At 45.0% G+C, this 26,591-nt stretch overlaps 1 protein-coding gene across 1 annotated transcript in view; it reads right to left on the bottom strand.

The window, feature by feature from the left end:
• The window catches only part of LOC137637063 (angiogenic factor with G patch and FHA domains 1-like), a 77,559-nt gene extending 51,333 nt beyond the window's left edge, over window positions 1–26,226 (bottom strand). The window contains exons 1-2 of the mRNA XM_068369370.1: window positions 26,105–26,226; window positions 9,542–9,984 (exon numbers count right to left, since the gene is read on the bottom strand). Of these exons, the coding sequence (XP_068225471.1) occupies window positions 9,542–9,853 (312 nt within the window). The 5' untranslated portion in view covers window positions 9,854–9,984; window positions 26,105–26,226. The remainder of the gene's footprint in view (window positions 1–9,541; window positions 9,985–26,104) is intronic.
• Window positions 26,227–26,591: the final 365 nt, after the last annotated feature.

Here is a 26,591-nt window from a genome sequence, read left to right as displayed (position 1 = left end):
CATTCTCCACACCTTTCCAATAGGACTCTTCTTTAGAGTGGACTTCAAAGGAGTGGCAGGGACTAGCGCTCTTGTTGCGGTTACCTTTGAAGAGATGGGGTCCTTAAAAGTAACCATTCAAAGAATGAGGGAGTCCTGACTTGTCTTCCTTCCCTTCTTCACCATTGTGTCGAAGTCCTTTTGCAGTCTCCAATGCCAGTAGTGTATTACGTAACGCGAATTCCTCCCATTGTCGCACCTATGAAATGAAGCAGCAGGAGGACCTAATTTACCCTTTGGTTAGCAGACTGATGAACCTGGAAGGTGACAAACTTAATGCCTGACAGGATAAAGTATGTGGACTTCTTCACAGGGTTTGTCATGTCCTGAAAGTATGTGAACTTCTTCTCAGGGTTTGTCATGTCCTGAAAGTATGTGAACTTCTTCTCAGGGTTTGTCATGTCCTGAAAGTATGTGAACTTCTTCTCAGGGTTTGTCATGTCCTGAAAGTATGTGAACTTCTTCTCAGGGTTTGTCATGTCCTGAAAGTATGTGAACTTCTTCTCAGGGTTTGTCATGTCCTGAGAAGCAGCAAAGTACGCAACTGCTCATGACCAGTGGTCAATCCACTACGTCTGTAGAGTCTGCTTCTATGGCAGATTTAAGTGCAGAGAAAATGTTCCCACACTTTTGAGTCTCTCCACTGGGGACCCTGTCATCACTACAGTCAATGCTAGGTCAGTTAGAGAAGAGAAGAGAGGGCCACGTCTTTAGGAAAAATGTTATTTTCATTAGTAAAATAAATTTTTGAATATACTTACCCGATAATCATGTAGCTGTCAACTCTGTTGCCCGACAGAATTCTACGGAAGGGATACGCCAGCGATCGCTATACAAGAGGGGGGTGTACTCACAAGCGCCACCTGTGGCCAGGTACTGCAGTACTTCTTGTTGACACCACTTCAATTTTTCCTCGGTCCACTGGTTCTATGGGGAGGAAGGGTGGGTCAATTAAATCATGATTATCGGGTAAGTATATTCAAAAATTTATTTTACTAATGAAAATAACATTTTTCAATATTAAACTTACCCGATAAGTACCTGGTAAGGAAGTCGACTTGAGCCATTACTCTGCCTTAAATAAGTTCGTCTTCCTTACTGAGCGCAGCGTTCCTCTTAGGAGGCTGAACAACTCTAAGGTGCTGAAGTATCAAGGGCTGCAACCCATACTAAAGGACCTCATCACAACCTTTAACCTCGGCGCTTCTCAAGAAAGAATTGACCACCCGCCAAATCAACAAGGATGTGGAAGGCTTCTTAGCCGACCGTACAACCCATAAAAAGTATTCAAGAGAAAGGTTAAAAGGTTATGGGATTATGGGAATGTAGTGGCTGAGCCCTCGCCTACTACTGCATTCGTTGCTACGAATGGTCCCAGGGTGTAGCAGTACTCGTAAAGAGACTGGACATCTTTGAGATAGAATGATGTGAACACTGACTTGCTTCTCCAATAGGTTGCATCCATAACACTCTGCAGAGAATGGCTCTGTTTGAAGGCCACTGAAGTAGCCACAGCTCCCACTTCATGTGTCCTTACCTTCAGCAAAGCAAGGTCTTCTTCCTTCAGATGAGAATGTGCTTCCCTAATCAGAAGCCTGAATAGTAAGAAACTGAGTTCTTAGAACTTGGAAAAGAAGGTTTCTTGATAGCACACCATAAGGCTTCTGATTGTCCTCGTAAAGGTTAAGACCTTTTTAGATAGTACCTAAGAGCTCTAACTGGGCAAAGTACTCTCTCCAGTTCATTCCCCACCAAGTTGGACAGGCTTGGGATCTCGAACGACTTAGGCCAAGGACGTGAAGGAAGCTCGTTTAGTAAAAACCGAGCTGCAAGGAACATGTAGCCGTTTCAGATGTGAAAACAAACAATGATCCTGCTGAAGGCGTGGATCTCACTTACTCTTTTAGCTGTTGTCAAGCACACGAGGAAAAGAGTTTTTAATGTGAGGTCCTAAAAAGAGGCTGATTGGAGAGGTTCAAATCTTGATGACATAAGGAACCTTAGGACCACGTCTAGATTCCAGCCTGGAGTGGACAACCGACGTTCCTTTGAGGTCTCAAAAGACCTAGGGAGGTCCTGTAGATCTTTGTTGGTGGAAAGATCCAAGCCTCTGTGGCGGAAAACCGCTGCCAACATACTTCTGTAACCCTTGATCGTAGGAGCTGAAAGGGATCTTACTTTCCTTAGATATAACAGGAAGTCAGCAATCTGGGTTACAGTGGTACTGGTTGAGGAAACTGCATTGGTCTTGTACCAGCTACGGAAGACTTCCCCTTGAGACTGATAGATTCTGAGAGTGGATGTTCTCCTTGCTTTGGCAATCGCTCTGGCTGCCTCCTTCGAAAAGCCCCTAGCTCTTGAGAGTCTTTCGAAAGTCTGAAGGCAGTCAGACGAAGAGCGTGGAGGTTTGGGTGTACCTTCTTTACGTGAGGTAGACGTAGAAGGTTCACTCCTAGAGGAAGAGTCCTGGGAATGTCGACCAGCCATTGCAGTACCTCTAAGAACCATTCTCTCGCGGGCCAGAGCGGAGCCAACCAACGTCAGCCGTGTCCCTTTGCGAGAGGAGAACTTCTGAAGTACCCTGTTGACAATCTTGAACGGCGGGAATGCATACAGGTCGAGATGGAACCAATCCAGCAGAAAAGCATCCACGTGAACTGCTGCTGGGTCTGGAATCGGAGAACAATACAACAGGAGTCTCTAGGTTATCGAGGTAGCGAACAGATCTATGGTTGGCTGACCCCACAGGGCCCAAAGTCTGCTGCAAACATTCTTGTGAAGGGTCCACTCTGTGGGGATGACCTGACCCTTCCGGCTGAGGTGATCTGCCATGACATTCATACCGCCCTGAATGAACCTCGTTACCAGCGTGAGCTTTCGATCTTTAGACCAGATGAGGAGGTCCCTTGCGATCTAGAACAACTTCACGAAAGAGTCCCTCCCTGCTTGAAGATGTAAGCCAGGGCTGTGGTGTTGTCAGAGTCCACCTCCACCACTTTGTTAAGCTGGAGGGACTTGAAGTTTATCAAGGCCAGAAGAACCGCCAACAACTCCTTGCAATTGATGTGAAGTGTCCTTTGCTCCTGATTCCATGTTCCCGAGCATTCCTGTCCGTCCAAAGTCGCACCCCAGCCCGTGTCTGATGTGTCCGAGAGGAGACGGCGGTCGGGTTTCTGAACAGCCAAAGGTAGACTTCCTTGAGAAGAAAGCTGTTCTTACACCACGCGAGAGAAGACCTCCTCTCTTCGGAAACAGGAACTGAGACCGTCTCTAGCGTCATGTCCTTTATCCAGTGAGCAGCTAGATGATACTGAAGGGGGGGAGGTGGAGTCTCCCTAACACGATGAACAGGGCCAGCGATGAAAGTGTCCCTGTTAGACTCATCCACTACCTGACTGAGCATCGGTTCCTTCTCAGCATGCTCTGGATGCATTCTAGGGCTTGGAAGATCCTTGGGGCCGACGGAAAAGCCCGAAAAGCTCGACTCTGAAGATCCATACCCAGGGAGACAATGGTCTGGGATGGGATGAGCTGAGACTCCTCAAAATTGACCAGGAGGCCCAGTTCCTTGGTCAGATCCATAGTCCATCTGAGAATCTCCAGACAGCGACGACTTGTGGGAGCTCTTAAAAGCCAGTCGTCTGACGGAGCCGGACACAAGATCATGGTACTGCTGCACAGTCTGTGAACTGTCAACCATGGGGAAGCGAGGAAGTACAGTGACAACCCGAAGCTGTCTAGACTGTCTGGGTCGTACAGACAACTCCTTATCGGGTTGCTGAGGTTGCCGCACTGCGTCACAACAAGTCACTTCTGCTGGTTGTTGAACGTCTTCCCAGTGACACACTGACTCCGTAAACAAAAAATCCTTTAACAAGGACTAAGCTTGGACTGCATGTCTTGCAACACAGCTCAAGGTCTATGGGAGCAGGTGTGGTAACAGACGGGGTTAGTGACTGAAGTGGAACCATTACCTTCCCTGGAAGCATGTTATGCTTAAATAAAAGTCCATAGGAGGCTACGCAGCTAAAGGCTCCTCTCCAAATGACAGAGTCCTCAAGGGAATATCAGAAGGAGGGAGAAAAGCACTTTCTCATCTACAGGGACCATATCCGAGAAAAGCTAAGTTCTCTCAGTGAGGGTTTCAATGGTGCAAAAGCAGCAGACTAGAAGGCAACGTTATGAAACTGCTTGACAGTCTAGTGAGTTGGCAACAACCAAAGATGTGTGACTGAGAAGCATGCGGTAAGGTATGCAGAGCATGTTGTATGCAGAGCATGCTGTATGTAGAGCATGTTGTATGCAGAGCATGCTGAATGCAGAGCATGCTGTATGCAGAGCATGTTGTATGCAGAGCATGCTGAATGCAGAGCATGCTGTATGCAGAGCATGTTGTATGCAGAGCATGCTGTATGCAGAGCATGCTGTATGTAGAGCATGTTGTATGCAGAGCATGCTGAATGCAGAGCATGCTGTATGCAGAGCATGTTGTATGCAGAGCATGCTGTATGCAGAGCATGCTGTATGCAGAGCATGCTGTATGTAGAGCATGCTGTAAGGTAAGCAGAGCGTGTTGCATGGCGTGTAACATTTCTCAGAAATTCCATGACCAGTGCTAGAGTGAGTAATATCGCATTACCGTGTGAGGGAATTGATTTAGACTGTTTTGTTGATGAATTTGATAGCCGGCATGATAATCGTAGAATTAAGCTACACTAAATGTACTATAATCTACTTCACCTCAGGAAAGGGAAACTCGCCCTGTTGGCAACACTGCATTACTTCATGCATGCTTGCATGGGGTTTTAATATCAACATAATATTTACCTTACATTCATAACTCATGATTCATTTTTGTTTTGAAGATATTTTTGCCATATTTTGCGATATTGTTAAAAATATATTGCAAGGAATACATATATATTTTTATATAAGTAATACAAATAACCTCCATTATCATAATGTTTGTGTAGGCATACATGTATATGATTACAAATGCAAGTTATGAAAGTAATGAGGTGTTATTATTGTCATTTGTTATTTCCAAGTTGAATGGGAAGAGGCTCAAGTTGAGGAGAAAGTGGCAGATGCATGCGTTGAGGTGGCTGACTCATAGCATGAGGTTGCTGCCTCAAGAGTTGCGCTTGCTGCAAGGGTTGCGGATGCGCAGTAGCAGGTTCCTGAGGAACGAGTTAAGGTTCCTGAGGTGTGAGCTGCGAGAGTTGAGGTAGCGGCTGCGCAGAACGCAGTTCTTGTCTCGCGAGTTGAGGTTCCTGAGGTGCTAGCCTAAGCTGCAGCGAGTGCTGAGGTGGCTGCCTCATTGATGGAAGAGGTTGTCGTACCTCAAGAGATTGTTGCCTCGCTGGTGGAACCGCAAGCGGAAGCGGAGGAAGTAAGGCATAAGATTCCTGCTCCCATTGCTGAGGTTGCCTTAAGGAAGGCGGAGGTTGCTGCACACCGCTGGTAACTGGCAACTCAGTACGCGGTAAGGTATCCTGAGGAACCTCAACATCGTACGCCTGGCAGACTGGACTGCGGTGAGGCGGAGCGATCGCAGGAGGAGGTGTAACCTTCTCAGCCTGACACTCACGCATTAAGACCGCAAGCTGTGACTGCATGGACTGCAGCAAAGTCATCTTGGGGTCGGCAGACGCTAAGGTCTGCTGAGGCAAAGCCTTAACAGAAGATGAGGTCTGTTGCGGCATCACCTTACCTCTCTTAGGAGGTGTGCAGTCACCTGATGACTGCGGAGAGTCAGAGCTAACCCAATGACTGCATCCGGGTTGTTGAACTCTAGAGGTCTGGACTTTACGTTTAAGAGGTCTTGAGACCTGAGTCCAGCGTTATCTCCCCGAAATTTCTTCTGCAGACGAGTAAAAAAAGGGCTCAATCGTCTGCGGGTGGGAGTGACGGTCTCTGTAAGACACGCCCGCAACCACCGAGGATACTTCTGTGCGCCGATCAAGGCCTGCCGAACCCTTTTGCCCTTCGACATTGCTTCTCCCCTGGGCTTGGGAGCTTGCAAGAGGTCCCGGACTGGGAGGACGACTGGCACGCAAGAAGTACCCTCACGCACAACACTGACACACTTTGCGCTAATCACTTATCACTTTTGAATTTCTGTTTGCACTTATTTCACTGAAACACGCAATTCTATCCTTCTTTAAAAGTTAGTAATTGCGAAAACAGAATTACAATGTAACAGAAAAATCTAATGAAAGATAAATAATTCAGTGGCTGGAAAGAGACTAAACACTAGATCAAATAAACTACGTTTAAAATCTCTCACCGCATAAAGCTTGAGAACAAGAATAAACTCTAGAAACGTTTACCTTCTTCCCCTAAAGAGACTAGGGAGAAGAGCAAAAACGATAACAACGTTACTCGCTTGAACGAAACGTTTATCCAGCTCTCTCTCCCTCCGTCTCTATCTCTCTCTCTCTCTCTCTCTAGACTTAGAACCTGAGAGAAGAGCCCAATCATATATACTCGTTAAAACATATTATTGTTAAAGGAAAAAAACTGAAAGATTTCCCAAATAAAAAGTTCCTTTATTAGAATTAAAACCATTAAGCTAAGAAAGAATGAACAAAACGTTATAAACGGTTTACTCTTACTGCAACGTGACACCGTGAAAATTCTCTCTCTATCGTAACGATAGAGCGCAAGTTGAACGTTCTGAACGTCAACAACTGCAGAGACAAAACAAAACGTTAGTTCAACTTTGAAACAGTACGAGACTATCAAAGAAATTCTTTCAAAAACATTAAAATAGCATAATATGTTAACAGGTAAAACCGAAATGACGGGCTCAATGTTAATTAACTTCGGTACAAGAAAAGACCGCCTACTATTAGGAAAGGTCGAATATAAACAAATATAAAAATTAATTTTAATAATTTTATAATAAAAGGAAGTTAATCGAAGAGGCCTATAAAAGGCGGAGAGATATAAAATAAATCTATAACTTTTGTTAAGCAAAATTAAGAAAGAGAGTCTATACTCTCTTAGACACCAACACTTCCGTCTAAGGGAAGGGTCGGCCATTTAAAGGTGAAAGAGAGTTCATACTCTCTTCGTCACCATAATTAATCAAATTAATTCCAAAAGCTAGCTAAGCTAATAATAGAACTTCCTGAATAGCGAAAGCTGAAATCTTAGAGCAATACTTCACCAAAAACCGTGAACAAGACTCCAAAATTATAAGCGTATCCATGAACGTCTTGCCGGAAGCACGACAGAGGAAAAATTGAAGTGGTGTCAACAAGAAGTACTGCAGTACCTGGCCACAGGTGGCGCTTGTGAGTACACCCCCCTCTTGTATAGCGATCGCTGGCGTATCCCTTCCGTAGAATTCTGTCGGGCAACAGAGTTGACAGCTACATGATTATCGGGTAAGTTTAATATTGAAAATAAAAGCGTCGCATCAAGAGACTGCGGGAGGCAGGATACTGCTCGATTGGCTGGAGCGTAGAAAATTCCTTGGATCACAGATTTGTGAATTAATGCTATCCAGAGCGAATTCTGACCATGGCAGCTCAAGGGCAGGTTTCAATCCTTGAGGAGCGGTGGAGCGCCAATTAATGATCGTTATTCCACTCCTGATAGGGGTAGAGTTGCCTCCGTGAGGTCATTAAACTCTCAAATGAGAGACAACACCTTAACAACCATTATCTCTGTTTTGAGATTCTCTGTTTCCACAGATGAAGGTACGGAATCATACGCCACTGGATCTATGAAGTCCCAAGAGTCCTCCTCCCTTAGGAAACGGGAAGTCTTGACGTGATCCTTGGGAGATTCCTTCCTCGTCGAATACTCGTATACTATTTTGAGAACCTGACAGGGACAGTAGCCTGAGGAAGAAGGACAACCACCATTAGATCTGACTCTTTGGAGTCTGAGGTGCCCTTAGCTAATGTCCTTATTGATTAGCAAAGGACTAGGACCCTGCACACCTGAAAGACAATTGGGAGAACAGGGAACTGAATGCACAAGAGAGCAGCTGATGAAAGCCTGTCGCTGATAACCTAGGTCTCTCGCTGATTGTTGGGTGTAAGCATTGTCTCCTGTTGGTGTCTGTTCAAGTCCTCAGAGCGGTCCTGGGATGTCACTGGTCTCGATCCATCACCTGGATGCATTGGAAGGTTTCTCATACTAATTGGTCTCGCCAAGATAGATCTCTAAAAGAGAACCGGTCTCAGCATGTAAGAAGCTTTGTGTATAGAGGGATCTCTGTAAAATGCTTTCGAGCGATAAGAGGATGCAGGTGACCAGAACCCTTGACTCCATCACGATCGCTTGAGAAATAGTGAGGAGTGAGGTCAGTAGGTGTCCGGTGGCAGGAAGCTCAGGATCGAGACGTCCTGTTGATAGGTGTCTTCATGAGTGGAGTTACAGTGCTGGAAGAATGATCACGTAGTGATTATTTGCGGAGACCGAGCCCATGGAGACCTAGTATGTAGTGAATGGGTGTGGAAACCTGGTACGAAATGACTGAGCGCGTGACAGCCTTGCGCTCGGAGACCGTGCGGGTAAAAACCGCGTGCATGGATACCCGGAGAAAGTGCGCGAGGAGACCACGCATGTGAAGAGCAGAATCGGTGACAATGACAAGACGATCTGCCTATATCCTCACACTGAATACGAGGTGCCTCACACTGAGGGACCTGGGGGAACCCAAACAAAAAATAAGGCAATAAGGCTGCTCGGGTGATGGAAGAGATTGTCGGTCATCTGTAGCACAAAGATCTTTCTGCTGGAAGAGATTGTCGGTCATCTGTAGCACAAAGATCTTTCTGCTGGAAGAGATTGTCGGTCATCTGTAGCACAAAGATCTTTCTGCTGGAAGAGATTGTCGGTCATCTGTAGCACAAAGATCTTTCTGCTGGAAGAGATTGTCGGTCATCTGTAGCACAAAGATCTTTCTGCTGGAAGAGATTGTCGGTCATCTGTAGCACAAAGATCTTTCTGCTGGAAGAGATTGTCGGTCATCTGTAGCACAAAGATCTTTCTGCTGGAAGAGATTGTCGGTCATCTGTAGCACAAAGATCTTTCTGCTGGGGTATCATCCTGCGTGATGTTGTTTCCCTGGAAATATCTGAAAAGAGGGAAACAAGTGCAGCAGTGTTTTTCCCGACCAACAGTAACTAACAGCACCTCGTTATAAAATTTACAAGAGAGTTCCGGCTTTACCTCCTTCTTTTACAGAATGCAGGTTTGTATTTCTGTAGGAGCAGATAGTTTTTCCAGATTACGTTTCATGCTATATTGCTATCCAGCTTCAGTACCTGACAACTGTCTCTTTTTGCAGCTATAGATAATGCAATGAAAATGGCCATCTGTAATTCCCCAGGCATCTTCAATCTTTAGAGTAAAAGCGTTTGGGTATAACAAGGGTCTGGTTTTGTAAACAGTCAAAATTACAGTACTAAAAATGTAAAATATCGTACAGGTACAAACAATTTGAAATTTCTAATACAACAAAATTCAAACATACAGTTACCTTATTCAAAAGATATCTAATATGATCTTCGAGTGAATGACCTTTAGCAACAATAGCGAGTAATCTTGCGCCCAGCATCTCGATGAACGCGTCACGCAAATCGAGCTGCGATAACAGCATCGCCGACAGTTCTTCATTTGACAATTGGAGGTCCTGAATGGCTGTTACAGATAACATACCCCACTGTATTCTAAGTTCATCCAAACTGAATCTGAAGTCCTCAAAAAAAGTGGACGGCTTTTCGAGCAATTTCTCGCGAAGATCCGTCTCCCTGGATGGGTTTTGCTCTTTGCTCCTGCTTCTACGACCCATTTTGGCGGAATCTAATTTCTGCGGCGACAACTTGTGAAAAACATTAAATTCCCTTAGTGGAAGATGTAGTTTGCTTCATAACTTTCATAAATAACAAACCAGCTGTTGTCTTGTCCATTCCATTCACTGACCTGCAAAAGCAAAATTAAACAAAATAAACAACATGATTTTGGAGGGTATACATGTGTGAAGAATTTTTAACCCTTTTACCCCCAAAGGACGTACTGGTACGTTTCACAAAAGCCATCCCTTTACCCCCATGGACGTACTGGTATGTCCTTGCAAAAAATGCTATAAAAATGGAGTTTTTATGATAAAACAAAGTTTTATGAATACTTACCTAGCAGTTATATATATATAGCCGAGTCTCCGACTGCGGCAGAATTTAATCGAAAATCGCGGCAACCGCCTTGTGGTGGTTGTGTGGTTAGATGGTTAACAACCCTTACAGGGTGGTACTTGGAATCAATCCCATTTTCTGTTCCTCAGATTATCTTTGCCCAACCTGTCTCCTGAGGGGAGGTGGGTGGGCTTTAAAATATATATATATAACTGCCAGGTAAGTATTCATAAAACTTTGTTTTATCATAAAAACTCCATTTTTATGAATAGAACTTACCTGGCAGTTATATATATACTGTATAGCTGATTCACACATTTGGAGGAGGGAAACAGACAGAAAAACATAGTTGGGGAAACAACAAAAGAGTTGTAGGAGAACAAACACCTTGATTCCTTACCTGCTAAGGTAGCTGACTTCAAAGGTAACTGCCTCTAGAGTCGCTTTCCCTTAGGAGTGTTCAGCCAGGAGTAGACCTGCAACGCTGCAAACAACTCAATCGAGTCTGTCAAAGGGGTAAGACCAACAACTTGACTAGACTTCAGAAAACTACCTTCCCATATAATTAAAACCTGCAAAAAATAGATATAAACTATCTATCTGGACTGAGGGAATCGTACCACAAGACGAGGACCTCAGACAACTATAAAAAACACAAACCCATATACAAGTACATAAACTAAGGTTGAGTGGGGGTAGTAACTCCTTTGCCTAATACAGAAGCCGCAGCTACATATGGGCCCAAGGTATAACACTTGTCACAGTCCACTCTTACCTCTCTGAGGTAATGAAAAGCGAAGACAGAGTTGCTCCTCCAGAACGTTGCGTCCATGATCTGCCTAACTGACATATTTTTCCGGTATGCCAGCGAAGCAGCAATGGCCCTTACTTCGTGAGCCCGTACTTTTAACAGGGTGAAGTTTTCTTCCTCACAAAAGAGGTGGGCTTCCCTAATAGTTTCCCTCAGGAAAAAGGACAAAGCGTTCTTTGACAGGGGTTTTTGAGGATCCTTCACCGAACACCATAAGGAGTTGGAAGCACCCCTCACGCTCTTAGTGTGGGCTAAATAAGCCTTGAGAGCCCTAACCGGGCAGAGGAGGCTTTCCTGTTCCTGACCCACTAGATTCGTGAGGTTAAGGACTTCAAAAGTCCTGGCCAGGGTTTCGAAGGGTTCTCATTCTTGGCGAGAAAGTCGAACCTCAAGGCACAAACCGCTCCATTTAGGGTGAAGCCTACACGCTTCTCGATTGCCTGGACCTCGCTGATCCTCCTGGCAGTCGCTAGAGACAAAAGGAAGAGGGTTTTCTTAGTCACATCTCGTAGAGAAGCTTGCGAGATAGGCTCAAACTTCCTGGAGCGCAAAAACTTAAGCACCACATCCAGGTTCCAAGAAGGGGGTCTTAAGTGCACCTGCTTCGTTGTCTCAAAAGACCTAATGAGGTCCTGCAAGTCCTTATTCTGAGATAACTCTAAGCCTCTATGCCTAAAGACGGTTGAGAGCATGCTCCTGTATCCTTTAATGGTAGATACAGCCAGCTTAGCATCCTGCCTGAGGTAAAAAGAAAGTCTGCAATCTGGCTTAGAGAGGTAGAGGACGAGGAAACCTTGCGCCTCCTGCACCAAGCTCTAAAGGTCTCCCACTTTGACTGGTAGACTCTTTGTGAAGAGATCCTCCTTGCCCTGGCAATAGCTTTCGCCGCTTGTGCCGAAAAGCCTCGAGGTCTAACGAGCTTCTCGACAGTCTGAAGGCAGTCAGATTGAGAGCGAGGGGTTTTTGGTGAAATCTCTCGAAGTGGGGTTGTCTGAGAAGATCTGGACTTGCCGGGAGTCTTCTTGGAAAGTCCATCAGCAACCCTACCACTTCGGTGAACCATTCCCTCGCAGGCCAGAATGGAGCCACTAGGATCATTCGTCCCGAATCAAGGAGAGCGAATTTCCTGACAACCAGATTGATGATCTTTAACAGGGGAAAGGCATACATGTCCAGCCCCGTCCAATCCATCAAGAAGGCGTCCACTGCAACAGCTTCCTCGTCCGGGACTAGGGAGCAGTAGTTGGGGATCCTCTTGTTTAGACTGGAGGCGAAAAGGTCTATTACAGGTCTGCCCCACAACTTCCAGAGGCTCCGACAGACATGCGGGTTGAGACTCCACTCTGTAGGAAGGACTTGTCCCTTCCTGCTGAGCATGTCTGCCCTGATGTTTCTCTGCCCTTGAACAAACCTTGTCAACAGCTGGGTCTCGTTCTCGTTCGCCCAAAGGAGAAGTTCTCTCGCAGTTGAGAACAGAGAGAGGGAGTGAGTTCCCCCTTGCTTCCTTATGTACGCGAGAGCTGTGGTGTTGTCGGAATTGATCTCCAAAGTCTTTCCTGACACCGAGGTTTTGAAGGCCTTTAGCCCTAACAAAATGGCCATCAATTCCTTCCTGTTGATATGCCAACTGATCTGACTCCCTTCCCAAATACCCGAGACCTCTTTGTTCCCTAGTGTTGCTCCCCAGCCTGACTCGGACGCGTCTGAGAATAACACTAGGTCGGGGTTCTTCTTGAAAAAGGTGATCCCTTTTCCCAACAGAGCTGGGTCCAGCCACCACATTAAAAGATCCTTGATCTCTGTCGGAATGGGAAAAGAAAAAGTGTCCTCCTGGATCCTTCTGTTCCAAACCTTTGCGAGAAGTGTTGCAGAGGCCTTAGGTGCAGTCTCCCCAAAGGGACAAACTGCTCCAGGGAGGATAGAGTTCCCAGCAGATTCATCCACTCCTTCGCTGAGCATTCCTGCTTCCTCAAAAAGTCTTTGACTTTGTCCAGGTACCTGGTCTGCCTCTCCTGGGAGGGAGAAGCCTGAAAAAGAACTGAATTCAGAACTATCCCCAAATAGAGAATAGTCTGATTCGGCTCGGTCTGAGACTTCCCCCAGTTGACGATGAGTCCCAGGTCCTGAGTCATCGTATAAGTCTTCATTAGGTCCTCCAGACATTTCTCTTTTGACTGTGACCGGATCAGCCAGTCGTCTAGATAGAAGGAGACCCTTATCCCCTCCTGGTGTAACCAGCCTGCCACATTCGCCATTAGTCTGGTGAAAACTTGGGGAGCTGTGCTGAGACCGAAGCAAAGTGCCCTGAACTGGAAGCACTTGCCCTGGAACACAAACCTCAGATATCTCCTCGAAGACGGATGAATGGGGACGTGAAAATAAGCGTCCTGCAGGTCGAGAGAAACCATCCAGTCTCCTGGACGAACTGCAGCCAGCACTGACTGAGTCGTCTCCATGGAGAACTTTGTTTTCTCCACGAAGGCGTTCAGAGAGCTGACATCTAGGACTGGTCTCCATCCACCCGAGTTCTTGGGAACCAGAAACAGGCGATTGTAAAAGCCTGGGGAGGCGAGGTCTTGAACCGGCTCTATTGCTCCGTTGACCAACATCTGGTCGACTAGCTCCAGAAGAGCCTCTCGTTTCCCCGCGTCGGTGTACTGAGCCACTAAGGCTAGGGGAGAGTCTGAGAGAGGTGGTTTCTTTAAAAAGGGGATCTTGTAGCCTTCCTTGATGACTGAGAGGGACCAGGTGTCCGCCCCTCTCCTTTTCCAAGACTGCCAAAAACGAGACGGTCTTGCCCCTACTGGTGTCTCCCATCTCATTTTTTGGACTAGGGCCTAAACGCACCCCTGCTGGTCCTTGGCCCTGACTCTTGTCTTCTCCCCCTAAAATCCGCTCCCGAGGAGATCCTGCCCCGAAAGGGCTGTTGAAACTTCTTCTCCTCCTTCTTCAGAGGAACAGGAGCAACAGGTAAGGTCTTTCTAGCCGACCGAGACAAAAGGTCCTGAGTAGCCTTCTGAGCCAGAGAAAGGGAGATATCTCTGACCAGAGCTTCAGGAAAAAGATGACGTGAAAAAGGGGCGTAAAGTAGCTCCAACTTCTGGGCAACAGTCACAGATCTAGAGGTGAAGGAGCACAAAAGGGCCCTCTTCTTTAAGACCCCTGCCGAGAAAAGGGAAGCCAATTCATTAGTTCCATCCCTTAGAGCTTTGTCCATGCAGGACATGATACTCGTCAGGTCCTTCGTCCTCCAGGAGTTCAGACTTCCTGGCCAGAGTCCCGAGAGACCAGTCCAGGAAGCTGAAAAACCTTGAAAACCCTGAAAAATGTTATTTTCATTAGTAAAATAAATTTTTGAATATACTTACCCGGTGATCATATAGCTGTCAGCTCTGCTGCCTGACAGAAAAACCTAAGGACAAAATACGCCAGCGATCGCTATACAGGTGGGGGTGTACATCAACAGCGCCATCTGTCGAGCAGGTACTCAAGTACTCCATGTCAACACAGAACCAATTTTCTCCTCTGCCCACTGGGTCTCTATTGGGGAGGAAGGGAGGGTCCTTTAATTTATGATCACCGGGTAAGTATATTCAAAAATTTATTTTACTAATGAAAATAACATTTTTCAATATTAAACTTAGCCGGTGATCATATAGCTGATTCACACCCAGGGGGGTGGGTAGAGACCAGCATTACATGTTGACATTATTATGAGCTAAGTATTTTGTATTTCATTTTAGCAGTTATTCAAAATAACAAACATAAAATCAATAAGTACCTGGTAAGGAAGTCGACTTGAACAATTACTCTGCCTTTTTAAGTACGTCTTCCTTACTGAGCCTCGCGATCCTCATAGGATGCTGAGCGACTCCTAGGAGCTGAAGTATGAAGGGTTGCAACCCATACTAAAGGACCTCATCGAAACCTCTAATCTAGGCGCTTCTCAAGAAAAGACTTTGACCACCCGCCAAATCAAGTAGGATGCGAAAGGCTTCTTAGCCTTCCGGACAACCCAAAAACAATAATAAAACATTTCAAGAGAAAGATTAAAAAAGGTTATGGAATTAGGGAATTGTAGTGGTTGAGCCCTTACCCACTACTGCACTCGTTGCTACGAATGGTCCCAGAGTGTAGCAGTTCTCGTAAAGAGACTGGACATTCTTAAGATAAAAAGACGCGAACACTGATTTGCTTTTCCAATAGGTTGCGTCGAATATACTTTGCAGAGATCTATTTGTTTAAAGGCCACGGAAGTTGCGACAGTTCTAACTTCGTGTGTCCTTACCTTCAGCAAAGCTTGGTCTTCCTCATTCAGATGGGAATGAGCTTCTCGTATTAACAGTCTGATAAAATAGGATAAAGCATTCTTTGACATAGGCAAAGATGGATTCTTAACTGAACACCATAAAGCTTCAGACGGGCCTCGTAAAGGTTTTAAAATAAAACTTAAGAGCTCTTACAGGACATAAGACTCTTTCTAGTTCATTTCCAACCATACGATAAGTTTGGAATATCGAACGATATTGGTCAAGGCCGAGAAGGCAGCTCGTGTTTGGCTAGAAAACCAAGTTGTAGAACATGTAGCCGTTTCGGATGAGAATCCGATGTTCTTGCTGAAGGCATGAATCTCACTGACTCTTTTAGCTGTGGCTAAGCATATCAGGAAAAGAGTCTTAAAGGTGAGATCTTTCAGGGAGGCTGATTGTAGCGGTTCGAACCTGTCTGACATAAGGAATCTTAGTACCACGTCTAAATTCCAACCAGGTGTAACCAAACGACGCTCCTTCGTGGTCTCAAAAGACTTAAGGAGGTCCTGTAGATCTTTATTGTTGGAAAGATCTAAGCCTCTGTGACGGAAGACTGATGTCAACATGCTTCTGTAACCCTTGATAGTGGGAGCTGAAAGAGATCGTTCTTTCCTCAGATATAAGAGAAAGTCAGCTATTTGAGTTACAGAGGTACTGGTCGAGGATACGGATACTGACTTGCACCAGTTTCGGAAGATTTCCCACTTCGATTGGTAGACTCTAAGGGTGGATGTTCTCCTTGCTCTAGCAAACGCCGCTCTGGTTGCCTCCTTCGAAAAGCCTCTAGCTCTCGAGAGTCTTTCGATAATCTGAAGGCAGTCAGACGAAGAGCGTGGAGGCCTTGGTGTACCTTCTTTACGCGTGGCTGACGTAGAAGGTCCACCCTTAGGGGAAGTGTTCTGGGAACGTCTACTAGCCATCGAAGTACCTCGGTGAGCCATTTTCTCGCGGGCCAGAGGGAAGCAACTAGCGTCAACCTTGTCCCTTCGTGAGAGGCGAACTTCTGCAGTACCTTGTTGACAATCTTGAACGGAGGGAATGCATATAGATCTAGATGTGACCAATCTAGTAGAAAGGCATCTATATGAACTGCTGCTGGGTCCGGGATTGGTGAGCAAAATATTGGGAGCCTCTTGGTCATCGAGGTTGCGAAGAGATCTATGGTTGGCTGGCCCCAGGTGGCCCAAAGTCTCTTGCATACATCCTTGTGGAGGGTCCATTCTGTTGGAATTATTTGTTCCTTCCGACTGAGACAATCTGCCATGACATTCAAGTTGCCTTGGATGAACCTCGTTACTAGTGAAATATCTAGACCTTTTGACCAGGTGAGGAGGTCCCTTGCGATCTCGTACCATGTCAGAGAGTAGGTCCCTCCTTGCTTGGAGAAGTACGCCAAAGCCGTGGTGTTGTCCGAGTTCACCTCCACCACTTCCCTTGAAGGAGAGACCTGAAGCTTTTCCAGGTCAGACGTACTGCCAGTAGCTTCTTGCAGTAGAAATGCATTGTCCTTTGACTCGAGTTCCATAATCCCGAGCATTCCCTACCGTCTAATGTCGCACCCCAGCCTACGTCCGATGCGTCCGAGAAGAGAACGTGGTTGGGAGTCAGAACAGTCAGGGGAAGACCCTCTCTAAGGTTGATACAGTCCTTTCACCAAGTCAGACCAGACTTTATCTTTCCGGAAACCGGGATCGAGGCCGCTTCTAGCGTCTTGTCCTTTTTCCAGTGAAAAGCTAGATGGTATAGAAGAGGACGGAGGTGTAGTCTTCCTAGTGACACAAATTGATCCACGGATGACAGTGTCCCTACCAGACTCATCCACAGCCTGACTGGGCAGCGTTCCTTCTTCAGCATCTTCTGGATGGATAGCAGGGCTGGGGGTTGATCGTCTTGTTCAGCAACGTCCTCATAAGCGGGTTCCTCATCCGAAACTGATGAGGAAACGGCAACGGAGTGGGCAACGTCTGACTCGCTGAATCCGGTCGCACTGGTGGATGCGTGACGGAGCCGGACACAATATCATGGTACTGCTGCACAGTCTGTGAACTGTCAACAACCATGGGGACGCGAGGAAGTACAGCGTCAACCCGAAACTGTCTAGACTGTCTGGGTTGTGCAGTCAACACCCTACCGGGTTGCTGAGGTTGACGCACTGCGACACAACAAGTCACCTCTGCTGGTTGTTGAACGTCTTCCTAGTGACACACTGAACGTCAACAACCACCCCCGAGCGTCGCTTAACGTCAACGTGCGACTGGCAACCCACACTGGGTCGCATCGGTGGAGGAACCACCTCAACTGGCAGACGCGAGTAGGATACCTCAGCGTCAACAGGGCGCACAACCAACCGGTAGGAAGGTTGTTGGCCAGAAGGTTCTTCTCCGTATTAAGTCCTCTATCAAGGACACAAGCTTGGACTGCATGTCTTGCAGCAAAGCCCATTAGGGTCTACGGGAGCAGGTGTGGCAACAGACGGGGTTAGCGACTGAAGCGGAACCATTTACCATCCCTGGAAGCCTTGTTATGTGTGACATAATAGTACAGCAAAACTTCAAAGGCTCGACAAAAGTTGAGAAGTTGACCTGTAAACAACTGGAGCGTCTCCTGGCTAGGCGCCTGGGCGAGTCTACCAGAATTGAGAAGTCTACCTGGGCAGAGGCATGAACTCCCAAGCCGAGAACTTCTCTCGTGTCCTATCAGACTCTCGCTCTATAAGCCAGTTAAAAAGAATGGAAATCAAAAGGCTGTATCCCTAAAACTCCTCCTGGTGCAAAAACCAGTCGCCTAGCCAACGTAACGCTCTCTAGGAGAGCGAGAGAGCACTAGCTTAACAACAACGGCTTCGAAGTAGCTAGGCCTAGTATGAGTTCTGACGTGAGGCGAACGAGGAGCAGCAGTTACAAGATCCGGACGAAGATCCTTAAAAAATCATTATGATTTAATTAAAGTCCATAGGAGGCTAAGCAGCTTAAGGCTCCTCTCCAAATGACAGAGTCCTCAAAGGAATATCAGTAGGAGGGAGAACAGCACTTTCTCATCTACAGGAACCTTGTCCGAGAAAAGCTAGGTTATCTCAGTGAGGGTCTCACTGGTGCATTAGCAGCAGACCAGAAGGCAACGTTATGTAACTGCTTGACAGTCTGTGAACTGTCAAAAACTGAACTGTCAACCACAACAGGTGCGTGAGGACATACAGCACTGGTGCATTAGCAGCAGACCAGAAGGCAACGTTATGTAACTGCTTGACAGTCTGTGAACTGTCAAAAAACTGAACTGTCAACCACAGCAGGTGCGTGAGGACATACAGCACTGGTGCATTAGTAGCAGACCAGAAGGCAACGTCATGTAACTGCTTGACAGTCTGTGAGCTGGCAACAACCAAAGCTGTGTGGGGAAGCCTCAACTCCTGACTGACCAGTCTGCTGCGGGCGAGTGGCGGTAACCACAGTGGGTTGCGGAGACTGACGCACCGTGTCAAAACACGGCAGCTTAACTCCACCCTCCTGTTGTTGTGGTAGCACACGCACGTCAACGGAGGGTTCCGTGCGTCTGTGAACGTCAGCATGCGTCTGGCAGGGTCGACTGCGCATGGGTGGAGGAGCTCTCACAGCTGGAGTGTGGGAGCAGGCAGCCACAGCGTCTGCTGGGCGCACAACCGTGGTAGGTTGTAGGCTAACGGGTGCAGCGTCAACCTTCTCCGCACGATACTCCTGCAAAAAAGATGCTAACTGTGTCTGCATAGACTGTAGCAAAGACCACTTAGGGTCTACAGCAGCAGGTGCGGCAACAGACGGTGTTACTGCCTGTTGCGGTACCGCTTTACCTCTCTTAGGAGGTGTGCAGTCATCGGAAGACTGCAGCGAGTCCGAACTGACCCAGTGGCTACACCTGGGCCGTTGGACTTGCGCGGAAGGGACCGACTTGCACTTAATAAGCTGCGAGACCTTGGTCCAAGGTTTCTTACGAGAAACCTCTTCCGCAGACGAGAAGTAAATGGGCTCTCTCGTCTTTGTGTGGGTGGGGCGATCTTGGGTAGATACGCCCGAAACCACGGAGGGAAAAACGTCTGTTCGTTGATCAAGGCCTGACGAACCCATAAGTCGTTCGACATTACTTCTCCCCTGGGCTTGGGAGCTTGCAAGAGGTCCCGGACTAGGTGAACGACAGGCACGAACAGACGAACCCTCGGACGCAACACTGTAACACTTTGCGCATATCACTTTATCACTTCGATTTTCTGTTTTGCACTTATTTCACTGAAATCGAAACTTTTACTGATTTCTACCTGAAACACGCAATCCTACCCTTCATTAAAAGGTAGTAATTGCGAAAACAGTCGTATAATGCAACAGAAAACATATATAAAGATAAAGAATTCAGTGGCTGGGAAAGAGACTAAACACTAGTTCAAATAAACTACGTTTACAATCTCTCACCGCACATAGCCTGGGAACGAGAATAAAACCCTAGAAACGTTTTACCTTCTTCCCCGTACAGCGACTAGGGAGGAGAGTAAAACGAGAACAACGTTACCCGCTTGAACGAAACGTTTTTTCTCCTCTCTCTCCCTCCGTCTCTATCTCTCTCTCTCTTTCTCTCTTGATTTCGCACCTGAGAGAAGAGCCCAATTATATATCGTCAAAACATGTTATTTGCTAAAGGAAAAAACTGAAAGGTTATCCAAATAAAAAGTTCCTTTAATTTAGAATTTAAACCATTTAAGCTAAGAAAGAATGAACGAAACGCCAGAATCGGTTTACTCTTACTGCAAAGTGAAACCGTGATACACTCTCTCTATCGTAACGATAGAGCGCATGTTGAACGTCCTGAACGTCAACAACTGCGTAGACTAAAAAACTAAACGTTAGTTCATCTTTGAAAACAGTACGAGACTATCAAAGAAATTCTTTCATAAAACATTAAATTTAAAAAGTTTTAAATTCTTTAAAGGTTAAATACGATATAACGGGCTCAACGTTGATTAACTTCGGTTCCAAGTTAGGACCGCCTACTATCAGGAAAGGTCGTATATAAACAAAACACAAATAATTATTTTTATATGTTTATAATAAATGGAAAGTTAATCGAAGAGGCCTAATAAAGGCGGAGAGATATAAAATATATAGATCTATAACGTGTTAAGCAAAATTACTAAAAACCTAAACACACTTCCGTCTAAGGGAAGGGTCGGCCATTTAAAAGTGAAAGAGAGTCCATACTCTCTTTGTCACCATAATTAAATCTATCCAAAACGAGTTCAAGTTTTGAAATGAAGATAAAACCCCTGCATAGCGAAAGCTCAAAACTGGAATAGTGTACTTCACCAAATAGTTGTGAAAACAAATCCAGTTAGTAACAGCGTATTTAGTAGGTCTTGCCAGTGGCACGACAGAGAGAAAATTGGTTCTGTGTTGACATGGAGTACTTGAGTACCTGCTCGACAGATGGCGCTGTTGATGTACACCCCCACCTGTATAGCGATCGCTGGCGTATTTTGTCCTTAGGTTTTTCTGTCGGGCAGCAGAGCTGACAGCTATATGATCACCGGCTAAGTTTAATATTGAAAATTCCCTTGACGAGGTGATCAAGCTCCAACATGGACCACATCACCTTGGCAGAGTTTAAAGCATGCCTTCTTGCAGAGTCCACAAGAGCCGAGAAGTCACCTTGGGAGGAGGCAGGAACTCCTAACCCCAAAGGTTCCCCTGTCTCATACCACATACCGGCCTTGGAAGCGAGCCGAGACGGTGGAAAAGAAAAGGTGGTCTTGACAGCTTGTCTCCGTTCCTTCATCCAATCATCCACTTTAGCGAGAGCTTTCCTGGCCGAAATTGAAAGTTTCATTTTGATGAAGGCCGAAGACTTAGTAGCTTTCTTCCTGGTAAATTGAGACTGAGGAGAACGAGGGGCCGAAGGTTGAAATTCCTCCCCATAAAGTTCCAAAAGAGAGCGAGAAAGAACCTTATAATCACTAGAAGAGTCGGCAGGTTTTTCTTCCTCTTCCGAAATATCTTCGAGGTCCTGCTCAAGGATAACATCCCGAAGAGTTGGGCTGCCAGCAGTCTGGCAGCGAGAGCCGTTTGAATCCTGGCGCCGAGCGCCGCCAACATCCAGTCGGCGAGAAGCGGTATCGTCACGATGACGAGAAGCGGTATCGTCACGATGACGAGAGGCAGTATCGTCACGATGACGAAAAACGGAAGCGTCCTGAAGATGCAGGCTGCCTTCGCCTTGAAAATGCAGACTGCATTCATCCTGTTTCCTAAGAAACGAGGCAGTAACGTCCTGGCGTTTCGAAAGAGAAACGGAATCGTCACGGCGCCGAGAACGAGAGGCAGTATCGTCCTGGCGCCGGGAGAGGGGGGAAGGAAATTCCTGGCAGCGTGCCGATAAGGAGGGTGTGCGTTGTCGTACGGCCGACGAAGTGCGCAGAGGTTTCTTGGGAGAGATACTAAAATCTCTCTTAGAAGAAGATCTCTTAACAGGCAAAGAGACGTCCTTACGTCTGACGGACTGAGAAGGGTGACTGAAAGCTTCAACTAACGATGAAAGTTGTTCCTGCATAACAACCATGAAAGCTTTAGCAACCTCCGCTGGCTCTCGCGGTGCCGAAGACGGCAGTTGTTGTACGGCTTGACTGGGAGCGCTGGCAGAAGAAGTAGGGAGTCTAGCAGGATTAACTGGGCTAAGGACTCTCTGTTTCGCCCTTTTAACAGGAACAACATCGAAATCGTCTTCCGAAGGATCAGGGTCTCGGCTACTCGAACCGGGAGAGGGAGAGCGAGACTGCCGGTCCCGGTTCCACCCTCGCTTCATTGGTCTTGATTCGTAACGCCAATTACGTCTGGGAGAACGATCAGGCGAAGACACAAACGTATCCGACACGCCTTTCCTACGGCGGTCAAGAGCAGCCTGGGAGATCGCAACAGGACTGTCTGAGGCGACGACTGACCGAGGATAAGCACCTCTCACCCCCTTTCGGCTTTCGACGTACCTTCTCCCTTGGTCCTGGGAGCTTGGTAGAGGTCTAGACCTAGGGGTATGACAGATTCGATCAGTCGCCACCTCCACTGCACTTTCACAAGCACTAATTTCACCTACACCCTTACCTTTAAAGGCCTCCAACTGTGCTTTAATGGCCTCCAATTCAGCAGCTAATTTAGCATACCCAGGGTCATCCGTAGGCACAGGTCCTGTAGAAGGGGCAGGAGTCACTACATTTGGGGTAGGAATACTTTCCAAAGGGGTTACAAGCAAAGGGTCAATAGATAAATCTAAGCTAGGCTCACTAGCAGACTTTGATTTTGATTTAGCTCTTCTAACTCTATCAATCTCAAGTTTGCACACCTAGCACTTCATAGCTAACCAATTATCATCACTTAAAACCTCGCATTCCTTGCACTTATTATCTAAAGCACATTCAAACCCCCTGCAACCCATACAGATAGTGTGAAGGTCAACCGAAACTTTCGGCAACCTCACCTTGCAAATATCATTCGCACAAATACGATAATGAATTTTCTCACTCATGATAATAAAGGAAAAAAGACAAAAAAACAAAAACAACACGATTGCCAAATCCCAACACAGTGTACTTCACCAAAAACGAAGTCCAAAAAGGCGATGAAGGGAAAGCGATCCGAAAAAACTCTGAAAGGCGGACCAACGATGTTGTCGATCCGGCCGGCAGAGATAATCTGAGGAACAGAAAACGGGAATGATTCCAAGTACCACCCTGTAAGGGTTGTTAACCATCTAACCACACAACCACCACATGGCGGTTGCCGCGATTTTCGATTAAATTCTGCCGCAGTCGGAGATTCAGCTATATATATATAACTGCCAGGTAAGTTCTATTCATAAAAAATCTTTTTTTCATATTTTTGATAAATTTTTGAGAAAATTCAGGCATTTTCCAAGAGAATGAGACCAACCTGACCTCTCTATGACAAAAATTAAGGCTGTTAGAGCAATTTAAAAAAAAATATACTGCAAAATGTGCTGGGAAAAAAATAACCCCCTGGGGGTTAAGGGTTGGAAATTTCCAAATAGCCTGGGCGTAAAAGGGTTAAGATTCCACATTTTGGATATACCGGTACCATCATTTTACATCTTCCACCGATCAAGACTACCATCATTACCAAACAGGGATGTACATCCCTGACAATGCTCAAAAGGACACTATGTCCTTACCTAACCCTAAAGCAGACCGTATGCTTGTGCTGGCTTTCCGACCAGCTTCTCTACCAAAACATGGTGTGTGTGTGTGTGTGTGTTTGATTGTGAACAGCTTCCTGGCCACAATTTTAATGGTAAAGTAATGAAACTTGCAAGGAATAACTTATGTAAAAAGTTGGAAATTATTAAATTTTGGAAAGTCAAGGTCATGGTTGAGCAAAAGGATGATAAATAAGCTACCGCGGCGGAGATCTGCGCTCTACTGAGTGCCCTTATAGTTTCACTCATCATTATAACTACAAAGTACCCTGATGTGAGTTGATAATAATTACATCAAAACAGTTCAAAATTCCTATAACCAAACAAACACCATTTTTTATTTCCTCCAAAAGGAGAACTGAATGTATATTTAGCACGAACTTGAAAACAAAATCCTCGCTGGGATGCAATGAAGAACCATTTCAAATTGTCAGAGCTCGCATCTTTTTAGGAATGTTGGTACGTAATTGGCCAAAAAATTAATGTGAAAAGTAAAAGTGTCTCTGATTGTCCACTTGGAAGGGGATTGGAAACTGCGACACGACCAGTTCCTATTGTACAGAAAACGGGATGCTAAGACCCAATGACGATGAATTTGAGTTCAAAATAAGGTAAATATTTACAACTTTATTTTGTGTTTGTATGACTGGCTAAGTATTTCTCATTTATGCAATTTTGTTCTTTTCAAAGCACTTTTTTCCATGCAACTACCAGTATTCCTGGAAATGCTCTATTGTCGCGTAAAAAAATCAACTACTCAATATTCCTTTAATAATAGCACCCAACATCAATAATCTTTTTTATAAAACCTGATGTTGACGATATATCAGAGGCGTAGGGAATTAAGGAAACACTGTATGAGCTAAGCTAAAGTACCTAACCTAACCAGACCTAAATTTTAGTGTCTTTACCAGAGGGGACTTCGGTCCCTCTTGCTGTTGGGTTTAATTATTAGGGGAAGATTAACCCTTTTACCCCCAGGCTATTTGGAAATTTCCAACCCTTAACCCCCAGGGGGTTATTTTTTTCCCAGCACATTTTGCAGTATATATTTTTTTAAATTGCTCTAACAGCCTTAATTTTTGTCATAGAGAGGTCAGGTTGGTCACATTCTCTTGGAAAATGCCTGAATATTCTCAAAAAATTATCAAAAAATATGAAAAAAAAAAAAAAATTATAGCATTTTTTTGCAAGGACGTACCAGTACGTCCATGGAAGTAAAGGGATGGCTTTTGTGAAACGTACCAGTACGTCCTTTGGGGGTAAAAGGGTTAAATGAATTACTATTTTATTTGACTGGATAGCCTTTAGGCAAAAAAGAATATTGGAAAAACGATCGAAAAGAACGTGTGTAAATAAAAAATACCTCTTTATATTATTTAGTGGAGAACTTGTAATTATATACACACAAAATATTGTTTGAAGGGATATATTCCATTATGTCAGTTCAAGTGGGTAAGCACAGTAATTGGGTCACAGAATTTTCGTCCGCCAAAATACCCGCACACGTTCACAACGCACGTAGCGCAACATGTACATTTTCGTCTGCCAAAATACTCTCCCAATCGGTTAACAAGAATAGTGCAACATGAACCGCTTACCAGAACAGAGGAAGGGGTGAATGTAGTTCGTTGGGATAGGTGTAAACTTTCTATCGATTTTCTGTATAGGGGAAAATTTGATAACATGCTAGTTTTACGATTTACGAAATATTATGATTTGGCATTACCTTACCAGTAGTGAAGCCAGTTGGGAGGCAAACAACAGATTGAGACTTAGTCTTATGGTAAGCAAAGATACGGCAATCTACCAATAAAGGGGGGGGTGTATGTATGATAGCAGCCACCTGTTTGTATGATGACGGCCAACTAGGGATACGGCCGGGTAAGGACGTCGCAGGGGCCGGAAGAACCCCCAGGGGGGGTGTATGTATGATAGCGGCCATCTGTATGTAATATCGACTAACTTAGAATAGGGCAGTGTAAGGGGGGTCGAAGGGGTGAGGCGTTAGCTCCCCGTTCGGTAAGTAGGTAAGGACACGGCTTGTAGACTAGGTTAGAGGCAAAGTTTAGGTTAGTTGATGCCCATTTTTAATCCACGCGGGAGGAACTGGCCGCTGATATACAAAGGCTCCCCCGCTTTAGCTAAGTAGATTAGATTAGTTGGTTTCCATTTTCTATGCAAGCAGGAAGCACAGGCCGCTGATATACAAAGGCTCCAAAGGGTTTTTACAGGGGGGGGGGGTAGCTCAAGCATAGTTAAGTAGGTATGGATACGGCTCCTAGGTTAGGTTAGGTGAAGAACATTAGGTTAGACGATGTTCTTGGTGTGTTTTCAGTCATAACTTTTGAAATTTTATACACATTATATTCTAAAACTTTAAAAAGACTCTTAAAACCCTATAATAAGTCCAATTATTATAAATTATAGCGTTAAATAAGAATAAATAAGAATAAAAAAGCGATCTTTCGAAACTTACGCTTACGACCCCATACATATTTCGCTGATATTTTTAAATAAAAGACTTTACGGGTATTAATATATATATAATTTACTTAAAATGTTTAATTTACCTTCAATTCACTGATCCTTAAGTGAAAACTAGTCTTTTATTCAGGGTTATTCACTAAAATATCACAACACTGATCACCTTCGCTGAGCAACGTCCTGTTGTTATTGGTTTATGGCGTCTTCTATTTAGTCTACTCAAACATAAACTTTAAATTTATCAGTATTTATTATATATAATATTTTATTTATGAATTATATAATATAAATATATATTTTATTTATTAATATAGTTTTCAGCTCAATTTATGTGAAATAATGTAAATTTTAGACTAAATAAGTGAAAAGGTTGTTTGCATTTTTAAACTCAAACATAAACTTTAAATTTATCAGTATTTATTATATATAATATTTTATTTATGAATTATATAATATAAATATATATTTTATTTATTAATATAGTTTTCAGCTCAATTTATGTGAAATAATGTAAATTTTAGACTAAATAAGTGAAAAGGTTGTTTGCATTTTTAAACTCAAACATAAACTTTA

Source organism: Palaemon carinicauda, unplaced genomic scaffold (genome assembly GCF_036898095.1).
Source record: "Palaemon carinicauda isolate YSFRI2023 unplaced genomic scaffold, ASM3689809v2 scaffold512, whole genome shotgun sequence".
NCBI classification, from domain to species: Eukaryota; Metazoa; Arthropoda; class Malacostraca; order Decapoda; family Palaemonidae; genus Palaemon; species Palaemon carinicauda.
Note: the sequence above shows the minus strand (reverse complement) of the source record. Positions and strands in the feature narration are given on the sequence as shown.